Raw genomic sequence first — 12,219 nt, forward strand, 5'->3', positions numbered from 1 at the left:
TTTAATCAACACCGTTATTGCTAATGAATCTGAATTTATTTTTAAATGTTTATAGGATATTTTTATTTATTCATTGAATCTTATGGCCTTTGCATAGTTTTCAGTTCATCTTGTTGATTTCTAAGAGGTCTCGATATATTAAGGAATTAACTGTTTTCTATATATTTGTTGAACCTGCTTTTCCACTTTCTCATTTTGTCTTTTAAACTTGCTTATCACTTGCGAGTTCTAAATGCACATAGGTGGGAAAACATGAGTACCTTTGTCTAGGGACAAAACATTTGGGAGTGGTTAATGATTTTATGGGGATCTTGGAGAGAGAGATGAGCTTCGTGGATGAGAAAACTAAGTCTTAAAGATATCAAGTCAGGATTCTAATGTTAGATAATATGTCAGTCTCTAGTAAAGGATGTCCCACCCACATCTAACTCTGAGAGCTATAAACAAACACTATAAAATGCAATCAGCTGTGACTTTGGACCCCCTTCTGTGGTGGCTCATGTGAAGCCACCAGTGGCTCCACACATCTCCAGCTCCATAACTTGTTCCTTTCTTTCCCATGCTCTGAACCTCAGAAAGAGTACCAGGTGAGTAGGTTTCAGCTTCTTAGTCCACCATTCCTGATTTCTGGAACATATTTCCAAATCACAGTGCCAGAACAGAGAGGACAAATATAATTTCAATAAACAGCTCTATAATTTATTAGTTAACATTAACTCAAACAATGTCACCAAAAGCTCCCACAGGGCAGCAATTCCTGGAAGCTTTCTCTCTAAGCAGACTCAAGTTAGCCTTTTCATGCCTAAGTCATATTTGTCTTTATTTTCAATACGCATCTTCTGTATTCAGCCCAAACCTCTCTCAGACTCAGATCTTCTACCAAGAAGTTAAGTTGATCTCGTGTATTCCCGCTCCTAAAACTGTTTACTTCATTCACTTGTGAGACTCGCTTGCCATCCACTCACTTACCGTGAGTTGGTAACACTTTTACCATATTAACCAACAATGGAGTATGGACAGTACATTCTGAAGGAAGCCCTTAGGGCTCTCTAGTCATATTTTCCCAAAACAGTCCATTAAACACCCTCTTGTGGATGCAGACCTTGCCGTGGTTCTGCCCGTTCTCACTCCTTGTTCTCCCCTCACCTAATGTCTGGCTGGCCTGCCATTTTCTCTAAATTTACTAACTCGATTCCCTTTGTTTCTACTAGCTGCTCTCAATGCTGTCTTTTTGTTATGAGTAGGTGTCTGAATAAATCCCCCCCACAATCAATACTTCTCAGTCAGTTGTACTCATAGCACAAATGTTGCCCCAAGAAAAGCGAAAACTACATTTCACTGTCGCAAGTCACAAAGTGTCTCTCCGTTTGTCCAGGTTGTGATAATGCGGGATTACCACCATGACAATGTGGTCGACATGTACAATAGCTACCTTGTCGGTGACGAGCTCTGGGTGGTCATGGAATTTCTAGAAGGTGGTGCCTTGACAGACATCGTTACTCATACCAGGTAAGTTTCTTTATTATTCAGATGTATAATTTAAGGTACTTATTATTCTCCTCCAGAGTGAAGTCTCACTGACTATCTTTACGAACTCTTCATAAATTGTAAACACTTTGAAGTCAAAGACCATGACTACCCTTTTCCTCTCTATTCCCCAAGTGCCTATTATAATGTCACCTATGTATCGCTCATTCTTCAATTAACATTCTCCCTGCCCCCCAGAAGTTCATTAATACCCATTGATTTTAAATCATCAGGCGGCTGAGAATGGTGTTTTGGTAACAAATAATAGAATTTCCTATCCCTAGATTTTTTTAAATTAAGTTTCATTCTTCTGAGTTGCCATGCTGTTGCTATGTGTCGATACCACCAAGGGTAACTGGAGAAGGTAGGGGCAGGTGGAAGGTCAGTCAAAATTTTACGTCATAATAACAAACCTATATAACAGAGAGATATCCTTCAATCCTGTTTTTAAAGAGTCTTGCGTGTAACACTGGTTAATTATCATTGTTCTCAGCTACTTGCTTTCCTGATGTGTCAGTTGTGGTCATTTCATCAAGTGTTTATCAATCACCTTTTATGTGCAGGGCTCTTTCCTAAGTGCTGGGGATACAAAAGACACAAATGAATAAGGCTCAGAAACATTCCCTCAAGGAAGTCACAGATTAAAAATAAATACATTATATACCCGTGCAGAATTAGAAAGATGTATAGAAGTAGCATAGAAGAATACCTGAATTTCTCTTTCAGGGAGAGTCATGAAAGGTTTCCAGTATAAGGTGATATCTAAGATGGGTTTTGAGGGATGAATAGGAGTTTACTAAGACAGAAAGTGGGAGCAAAAGGGCACTGAAGGCACATGAAACAGTGCCAAGCTTTAGGTTCTGGGAATCAGATCCCAAAGACTTCTTGCCTGTAGATTTTTCAGATGTGGGCTGGTTCACTAGAACCCAAGGGACCTGCCTCTCCTGACCATTTCAAAGATGTTTTTAAACCTGTCCTTGCTCCTTAAATGTTATTTCCTTTCTAGAATGAATGAAGAACAGATAGCTACTGTGTGTCTGTCAGTTCTGAGAGCTCTCTCCTACCTTCACAATCAAGGAGTGATTCACAGGGACATAAAGAGTGACTCCATCCTCCTGACAAGTGACGGTCGGGTAAGATTTTTCAAGTTTGGCCCCTCCATGGTTTGCCTTGTCACTTCGTCTGTCACAGGCATTGTCCTCCTAGGAAAACTTTCTCATAATTCTAATTTTTAGTCCCAATTCACCCACTGCCCTTCACAGAAGGCTTACAAAAAGGAAATTACGATCTTTTGTGTCATCCTGTTAGAATTATCTGTGACTTGAATTTGATGGATAATTTTCTGCCTTAACAATGAGTGTAGGAAGTAATAAAAACTATGGAAATTACTTTTCTTTTTCTGCCATGCTCTCATTTTTGTTGGAGAAGATGACTTTTTCTAGGGCTTTATCCACCCTATTTGTGTGACTATGCATGTCTGCAGTATCTCTGAGTCCCTGCAGGAAACAAATGACAAATTCCAGTGGGCAGTTTGAGCAGAGTTTAATAAAGGTGGGGACAGATGTAGAAGAGTTGTAAGGAACCGTGCATGAGGATTAGTGTGGTTCTCAGAAATGCAGCAGCACTTTCACTACCCCGTGCCTGGAGAGGTGAGGCAGGGAACCAGTTACTAGAACCTGGAAGTAGAGATGATTGTGTGAAGAGGGCTGCAGGGCAAGAGCTCTGATCTTCAGTGGAAGCCAGACCACAGTGAAACTGCAGGTTGGGAACTGGGGATTTAAATACCCCAACCTCACTCTTCCTTCCTTCCAATCTCCTGCTGGTGCTCCCCATTGGCGGAACCTGGTCAGAGGCCGTCAGTATACTCAAGGCAGGTTGGCCTCCCAGGGTTCAGAGAAAGGAGGAGAGTAGATCTAGAAGGACAAATGGAATATATATATCATGCCAGCATATCTCCAGGCCCAGATTTGCACATTTCCCATCACTGCAACTTACACAAGGGATTCTGTTGAAACTCATCAGCCATACCAGGGTACAAAAGAACAGAATACAACAGCCAAGGAGAGAATGAGTTGACATTCCAAAGAAGGCTTAGTTAGAAGGGAGCATTTTGAAGCATAGATTTTTCTCTATTTTGTCCCTTTTCGAAACTCCCAGCAGAGGTAATAGTTCTGGGATGAATAGAGCCAGCTGTCCCTTCGATGGACTTGTCTGTTACAACCAAATAACTTCAGCCATATAGAAAGTATTCATGTCACATCAGAATTTGCCCAGGAATGACCAGAGGGCAGCCAGAGAAACTGCCCAGGCACTTCGACTTTTCTTCTTTTATTTTAAAAAGATAGCCAATTGTATTGTGGAAAATTCAGTCAATTCAGAAAAATATAAAAGGTAAAATAAAGATCACCTTTAATCCTATTTTCTACTTTTCCCATATTTTCATGTATGTATATACAGAATTTGCAAATTTGAGATTATGTTATAATAGGCAGTTTGAAGCCCTGCTTTTTGCATTGCTCTGGCCGATATTTTTTTTTAAAAGGGTATGGAAGTATGTAGCAGTGAGCTTTTGCTACATAACAAACCACTCTACACTTAGTGGTTTAAAACGTCCTTTATTTGCTTATAATTCTGAGTCAGCGTATGAGCTGACCTCAGCTGGGACAGCTCACCTCCATTCCATGTAGCATCAGCTGAACTCACTCCTGCATTTGTGGTCAGCCTGCAACTGATGGCCTCACTCATTTGCCTGGCGCTTGGCTGGCTCACAGCCAGGGCAGTGGAGGTAACTGGGCCATGTGTCACTCATCTCCCAGCAGACTAGCCCATGCTTATTCACATGGCGCTATGGCAGAGTTCCCAAGAGCAGCAAGAGAGGCAAGCCCCAATGCGCATGCGCTTTTGAACCCTCTGCTTATATCTTGTTTGCTAATGTCTCTTTGGCTAAAATAAGTCGCACAGTCAAGCCTAGATGTAGAGGGTGAAGAAATGAACTTCACCTTTGGTTGGGAGAAGATATAAAGTCTCAGTGCAAAGGGATGTGGATACAGGGAGGGGAAGGATATGTAGCCATTTTTGCATGATCTCCCATAGAATGAGGGAACTACAGGAAAAAGGCAGGAACTCTCCCCTGGTCGACTCAGGGAAGCACTGAGACGAGGCCCCACGACCTCAGAACACAATTTGCAAAGCATTGAACTGGTCCAAAAATTGATTCTGGGCACTGGTGCTTGCAGAAAAAACAAAGCAGGGCAGGTTCAACCCAGGCTTTCTTTCAGTTTCTAGAGACTAATGACAAAGGCTTTCTTGCTGTAAATACATGTCAGATGTCAAAATCAGACATGAGACTAAAATAATAATTCATTGTTTAATAAGCTTACTTAAATACTTGCCCTCCGAACAATGTGAGATAGGTTATTAAATCATTCAGCAACATTCTCAAGGGCAGAACCTATGTTTCAAACATCTCCCGTATTTTCATGCACCCAACAAAGAGCTCACAGAGACTGGCACCGTGTAAGTGCTTTTAGTCTTACTGGTTTGTTCAGTCGCTCATTCAGTTAATACTAGCCAAAGTCTACTATGTGTCAGCAATGGTTCTAGGCCCTAAGGATGAACAAAGCAAAATCACTACTTTCATTAAGCTTATTAGGGGCATGGAGGTGTGATAGTAAACAAACAGATAAATACACCAATAAAATCACCAGCAGACAGGCAGTGATGAGTGCTCCATTTGCTGTAATTAATTAATTTAAGCATGATTAGGAGGGTAGAGTGTGATGGAGTGGGGGGTAGGGGGGGCGGGAGGAGTCCGTTATTGAGGCCAGTCAGAGAAGGCCTTTCTGAAGTGGTGACATTACAGCAGAGACGTGCTAGGCAGTGGAGCCTGTGGCTCTCAAGGATGAGAGTGTTCCAGGAAGAGAAAACCAACAGCATGTTAAGCAGATCTTGCAGCTCTTGGCCAGAGTGGGCTCATTCACATTTCAGAATAAGGCACCATATTGACTTTAATGGGCTTCTTCAGTTTCTATAAAGGAAACTTTTTTTAGATGGAATGTGTCTACTGTAAGAAAAGGCTGAGCGTACAGTTTATACCAATATATTAGAGCATAGAGTTTAATAGAGGAGAGAACTTTTTCATTTATTTATTGTCATTATAACTAATCCCCCTCAACCCTTAGGGTCTTAAATTAAAGTAATTTTAGCATTCTCACATAGCTCTGAGTTGCCTTGGCTCAGCTAGCCAGGCCGCTCTGACGTAGGGTTAGATGATGCACCTAGAAGTCTCCTCAGTCACATGTCAGGTAGTTAGTACTGGCCGATTGCTGGGCACTCAGCTGGAGCTGTCAGCCAGAACACTTACAATCGTGGCCTGTCTGTGTGGCCTTCCTCATAACATGGAGGCTGGTTTCCAAGAGTAAATGCCCCAAGAAAACAAGGCGGAAGTGCATGGCATTTTTATGACCTAGCCTCAAAATCACATAGTGTCACTGCTACCATGGTCGACAGTCCTTTCAGATTTGGGCGGGGAGTGGGGAGAATTTAAAACCTTCTTCCGTAAGAGGAATATGGTAATATTAAGAATCAAATCTAGATTCAGTGGACATATGGTAATTATGTTACAATAATAAATCATAAATGTTATAATATAATAATAAATTGATATAATATGGTAATCAATATTACCATAAATTTGCTTGATTCAGTCATATGGTAAGAAGAGTTCATGGACTGGGCAGTATTGTTGTTGGCATGTTGGGAAAATATCTGTCACACAAGGTGTCCTGGGTTTGCTTTCTTTTGGGAAATGTTCAACATCATTAGTCCTTAGAGAAATGCCAGTTAAAACTACAAGGTATCACTACACGCTTATCAAAAAGGCTAAAATGAAAAATAGTGAAAACACCACTTATTCATACATTGCTGATAGGAATGTAAAACGATACAGCCACTCTGAAAAGTAGTTAGGCAGTTCCTCTCACGACTAAAAATGGGCTTGCCATGTGACCAGCAATTACACTCTTTGGCGTATATTTCAGAGACATGAAAATTTATTTCTGCACAAAATCTTGTATACCAATGTTTACAGCAGTTTTATTTTTAATAGCCCCAAACTAGAAGCTACCCAAATGTCCGTGAAAGTGTGAATGGTTGAACAGAGTGTAGTGTATCTATACCATGGAATACCACCCAGTGGAAAAAAAAGAAGAGGAAGAACGAATAAGTAATACTTGGATGAACTTCAAGGAAATTATGCTGAGTGAAAAAAAAGCCAATCTCAACGAGATATACACTGCATAATTCCATTTATATACATTTGTGAAATAACATAATTATAAGGATATACAGCAAATTAGTGGATGCCAGGGGTTAGGGATTAGGATTGTGTGGCTATAAAGATATAACACAAGAGAGTCTTATAGCGATGGTGTAGTTGAGTGTCTTCATTGTGGTCGTGGTCATGCAAGGTGACAATGTAATAAAATCGCAGAGTATATACACACATACATTCTACACACACAAATGAGTTCATATATACTTGGTTAAATCTGAGTAATCTCTATGAAAAGTGTTGATATTGAACTAGTTGTGTAAGATACTAACATTAGAGAGGACAGGTACACGTTTCTTTGCAACTGCCCAATTATTTTGAAATAAAAAAATTTTTAAGACAGAAGATTGCTCAGGTTTTAAAGGATAAATCATATCTGGCTTGTTCAAAAACTAGAAGGGAAATTAGTTGCTATCAACTAATTTGAAAGTAAATTGTTCACTATTTGTCCATGGCAGAAATAATATCAAGTGAGTCTTAAGCAGGGGAATGTGGTATTTGGGTTTCGAAAGGAAAAATAAATAGCATGTCACAGAGTGGTTGTAAGAATTACATGAAGTAATTTATATCAAACCATCAGAGAGAAACAAGGTAAAAGGTAGATGCTCAGAGAAAGGGTGATCCCCACCCCACCCTTGCAATTAAGGGTTGAGGAAATTCATCCACAATCTTTCCTTGGCCAGAAACAATGCAACGTGTCTGCATCCTCTCTCCCACAGGATTTGAAGCGAGGATAAAAGGGTAGGTCAGGATGCACAGACTGGCAGGCAGGGCTTTACGACTGTTCCACGCCCTCTTCACTCCGCCCTTGACACTCAGTGGAAAGTCAGTGTCTCTTTGCCCAGAGTGTGTACCTTTAGTTTTTCATCATCTTCACCTGGTCCATTTAATTCATTGATATTATTTGCCTGGCTTCCTTAGGCATTTGAGTTTTGTTGTCTCTCAAAAACTAAAATTCTATGATTACAAGATCTGAAGATTACCTCACAAATGCTCTTCTTTAATAAACAGAAACTTGGACACGTTAAATAGCTTCTTAAATTTATTCCTTTCCAATAGTCTCTGAGGTACACCCAGTTTCTATCTCTCCTCCCTTCCCTGCCACTCCATAGAGGTTACTTTCCTAATGCAGGAAGCAATGCATGAGAACTCAGGAGACCTAGACTTGAGTCTCCCTTGAATACTGTTGTACGGTCTTGGACAAGTTCCTACCACTCTCTGCAGTCTGTCAAACGGCAGAGGGGCTAGCTGAGGCTTCTATGCTGTTACAGCTTAGCTGCCTTGAAGCCCTCCACTCTTCTTGGATTTGGCAGCTGAAGAAGTGGGCCTTAAGCTAGAGGCACCATCAGCAGCCTGGTTCCTTCTATTACCTCTCTCTGTTCCTTTGTGCTTGGATCATTGTTCTCCTTAAAACAGTTCTCAAACTTCAGTGAGCCTCATAACCTCTGGAGACCTTGGCGAAAAAAAAAAAAATTCCTGGCCCCTACCCCCAGAAATTCTGATTTAGTCAGGCTGGGTGGCATCCAAGAACCTGTGTCTCTAACAAGTTCTCAGGGGATGCTGATGCTACACACTTTGAGTACCATTGCCTTATAGGAAGCACCCAGGAACCAGGCACAGAAGCATCCACCTTTTGCCTTAGCAAAAACCTGGAGCAGACTCAAGAATTCTTTAGAGTGTATGCAATTTACAGAATGAGGGTTTTACATTCTATTTTAAACCTGTAGCTGTCTTGTGCATAGACTCTTTTGTGCCCCCGCCCCATGTTTTTGTGGGGCCCCTGATTCCTAGCCAGGGCACAATGAGATGGATAGGATCTCAGGCTTAAATAGCATCTTTGTCTGAACTCTGAGCTCTAGTGCTTTGTCTGGCCCTTGTGGACCAAGCTACAACTTTTTTCTTTTAGGGGTTTTGCAGTGTGCTAGCTGCAGTTCTCCTAGCTTAACTGCATTAGTGGGAAGAGGGTGGTTTCCTAAGCAAGCACATTGTATAATTTTATCGAAAATAAGGCTCAGCTTAGAGTCAGTGTGATTTGCTCTTAAGATCTGCCTACAATGCTTTATTATGCTCATTACTTGAATTCTCATTATCTACTTGCAGATTTATTTGGACGAATGTTGTGTGTAATTATGTTCTTTTAGAAAATTGTCTCTTTTATATACTTGGATGAGTAAAAAAAATCATGCAGAAGCACTTATACTCCTACAACAGAAGGACGGGCCTGGCTTCCAAGAGTCGAGTTTCAATTTCTCAACTTACATTTTGTTAGGGAGTAATTACTAGTCTGTCAGGTTTTGGTCTTCTTTTAATGTCTGGAAAGAGAAAGCCACACTAGAGATATTGACATTAAAACCCACCAATACCAAAAGGCTAATACATTCACGTCATCAATCATTCAGGTCTCTTAAATTTACAGGCAAACAAAATGTATTGGCAAAATTGTTCCTCCTTTTCACCATCTGTGTGGTAGGCTTGCAGATTTACTCATACTCAAGCTTTGGAAATAGCCTTCCCCCCCTTACCCCCCGCCCACTTATAATGTCTCTATTTTTTAAAAACTAACCTAGACTTCTTCACAGAGCACTACTGACTAGATTTTTTAAAAATATTTAAAAATTTGATCTATTACATTTAGTATGCTTCAATAATTTAAACATTGTCTATCAAAGTTAAACCCCATTATGATTATGTTTAACTGATAACCTTTAAAACCTCAATATTTCACATTTGGCCACCACCTACTCCTTCTTTCCACCTCCCACCCTCATCTTTCTTAAGGTGGAGTCTAGGAGAATAAGGGACAGATGTAGATTATGGGACCTTAGATGTAGATTATGAGTCTTATCTTAAATGAGATAAGACTCTTCTTCTGCTCCTTTCTGGTCTCTGCCTTGACATAATTGACCTCTTCTGCTACCCAGACTGGTAAGGATTAACAGGTCCCATCAGCTCCTGGGCTTTTGAGGAGGGAGCCTCTGCAGTACTTCACAACTCCAGCCTCTTGCCTTAAGTCTTGAAAGCCATCCTCGAGGCTGCCTCCTTACGTCAACCATAAGCTTGCACTGGGCACTTACTTCCCAATTCTCTCACTGAGATTTGGTCATGCTTCTAGATTCCTGCACACCACACAAAAGTCCTCTCCCTTGTTTGTGTGGGGATGTATGCTGCTCAGACATTCGATTCTAAAAACAGCTGTCTTCTATAAGTCAGTCATGATTTATTTCATGGAAGCCAGTAGCATTGCCTCTCGTTCACTTCCACCCACTCTTTTGTGCCATCTCTTTGTGGAGGCCATGTTGGGCATAGCCAAGCCTGATGTTCACTAATATATCCATACCCATAGTTAAACTATTCTCATGCTTGTTGGTTAACACTCACTATTCTCATGCTTGTATTCTCATGCTTGTTGGTTAACACTCACTATTTCAAGTCATTGGCATATCCCCTATTACAACAGCCCCACCCCCTTGCCTCATTAAAGATAGTAATGCCCCAAGATAACTTCAGGATACCACTCAACTTTAGGTCTAGATTCTGATTGTTCCAAATGAATCTGGTTATTAAATATTAACGAATATTACCTCTGAACACAGATGCCCATGGCTTCTCCTCTCTTCTTTATATGGGGATAAATGCTACTCAGCTATATCTAAAGCCCACCATCATTTGCTTGGGGTGGTGGGAAGGGATGTATAATAAAGAATTGAGGCCTGAAATAATTAAATCACTGCTCTTTGTCCTCTTCTGCAAATAATCACAGGCTAAAAATTGATGGACTGTAAGATTTTCACTTCCCTGAATTGTAGACTCTTTTTACAGTAGAGTAATAAAGATTATGGGCCAGCTGCAATGGCCCCAGAGCTCTCGTCTTCATACCACATGGACATTCTGTGATCTGAGGCATCTGGGTTTGATTCTTGATATTACAAATCAGTTGAGAAAATTATCTCTCCACTACACCAGCTTTCTCTAACATTTCATCTGGAGCAATTCAGTCTCCTCCCACTCCAAACCATACCACCACTAGCATTGGCCTGGTTGGAAAGAAGATCACGAACAAGGAAATAGAAGAAGAAAAAAACCCACATTAATAATTTCCAAAAGATTACCTTATTTCATCTGTGTTTTAACTTTGATTCTTAAAAGAGTTATCTTCAGTCAGTCAGTGATGGTTTCAGAAAGAGTGCCAGTGTGTCTTCTATCACATGACATGCTAACATATATGTATATGTCAGTATAAAATAAAATCAATCTATTAGCATGTGTATTTTCAGTATCTACTGTTTTCCCAGCTCTTAGGGAACACAGTTAGGCTTTGCAGTTAAAAGGGAGAGCTGTTGCCTCTGAGGAATATCATTTCTAACCAGAGGGACAAAATCAGTATGAGAAACAGTTCAATATTGAGTGACTGCTAAATTCTCTCAAATTCGGAGAGAGGAGAGATCAGTATGGACTCCTGAGAAAAATTCTGGAGGAAGTAAGAAGTGATCAGGGCCTGGAGGTATGCTTAAGAATTGAATATGCATTCCTACTAAGATGAGGAAAAAGACAAAGATGTTCCCTCTCACCATTCCTTTTCAACATCATACTAGAAGTACTAGCTAATGTAATAAAACAAGAAAAAAAATAAAAGTATGCAAATTGGGAAGGAAGGAAAAAAACTGCCTTTGTTCACAGATCGTCTATGTAGAAAATCCAAAAGAATCAACAAGGAAAACTAGAACTAATAAGCGATTATATCAAGGTTGCAAGATAATATGGTTAATATATAGAAGTCAATTGCTTTCCTATATACTATCAATGAACAGGTGAAATTCGAAATTAAAGAAAATGCCATTTATATTAACACCTCCTAAAATTTAAATGCTTAGATATAAATCTAACAAAAATATATACTAGATCCATATGACTAAAACTACAAAATTGATTAATGTACTCAAAGAACTAAATAAATGGAGATATATTCCATGCGTATGGCAGAAAGATTCAATATTGTCAATATGTCATTTCTTCACAATTTGATCTATAGATTCAATGCAATCTCAGTCAAAATAATTGAAACAGTGTGGTACTGGCAAAAGAATAGATAAATAGACCAATGAAACAGAACCGAGATCCCAAAAATACACCGACATAAATATAGTCACCTGATCTTTGACAAGGGACTAAAGGCAATACAATGGAGGGAAGATGGCCTTTTCGAAAAATAGTGTTGGTGCGACTGGACATCTACATACAAAAAAAATAAATCTAGACACAGACCTTGTACCCTTCACAAAAATTAACTCCATGTGGAAACATATACTACATGGAAGTATAGATTTAGAATGGAGGAAGGAAGTCTGTATTAAGTGTGGAAA

General features: G+C 39.9%; 1 protein-coding gene across 25 annotated transcripts in view; it reads left to right on the forward strand.

Annotated features, from left to right (window-relative positions):
• PAK5 (p21 (RAC1) activated kinase 5) overlaps positions 1–12,219 on the forward strand; it is a 255,099-nt gene that overhangs the window by 237,821 nt on the left and 5,059 nt on the right. For all 25 annotated transcript variants that reach the window (XM_015597089.2, XM_015597104.2, XM_015597095.2 and 22 more), the window contains 2 exons: positions 1,376–1,509; positions 2,534–2,660. In XM_015597089.2, the coding sequence (XP_015452575.1) occupies positions 1,376–1,509; positions 2,534–2,660 (261 nt within the window). The remainder of the gene's footprint in view (positions 1–1,375; positions 1,510–2,533; positions 2,661–12,219) is intronic.

This window comes from Pteropus alecto, unplaced genomic scaffold (assembly GCF_000325575.1).
Source record: "Pteropus alecto unplaced genomic scaffold, ASM32557v1 scaffold45, whole genome shotgun sequence".
Taxonomy (NCBI): domain Eukaryota; kingdom Metazoa; phylum Chordata; class Mammalia; order Chiroptera; family Pteropodidae; genus Pteropus; species Pteropus alecto.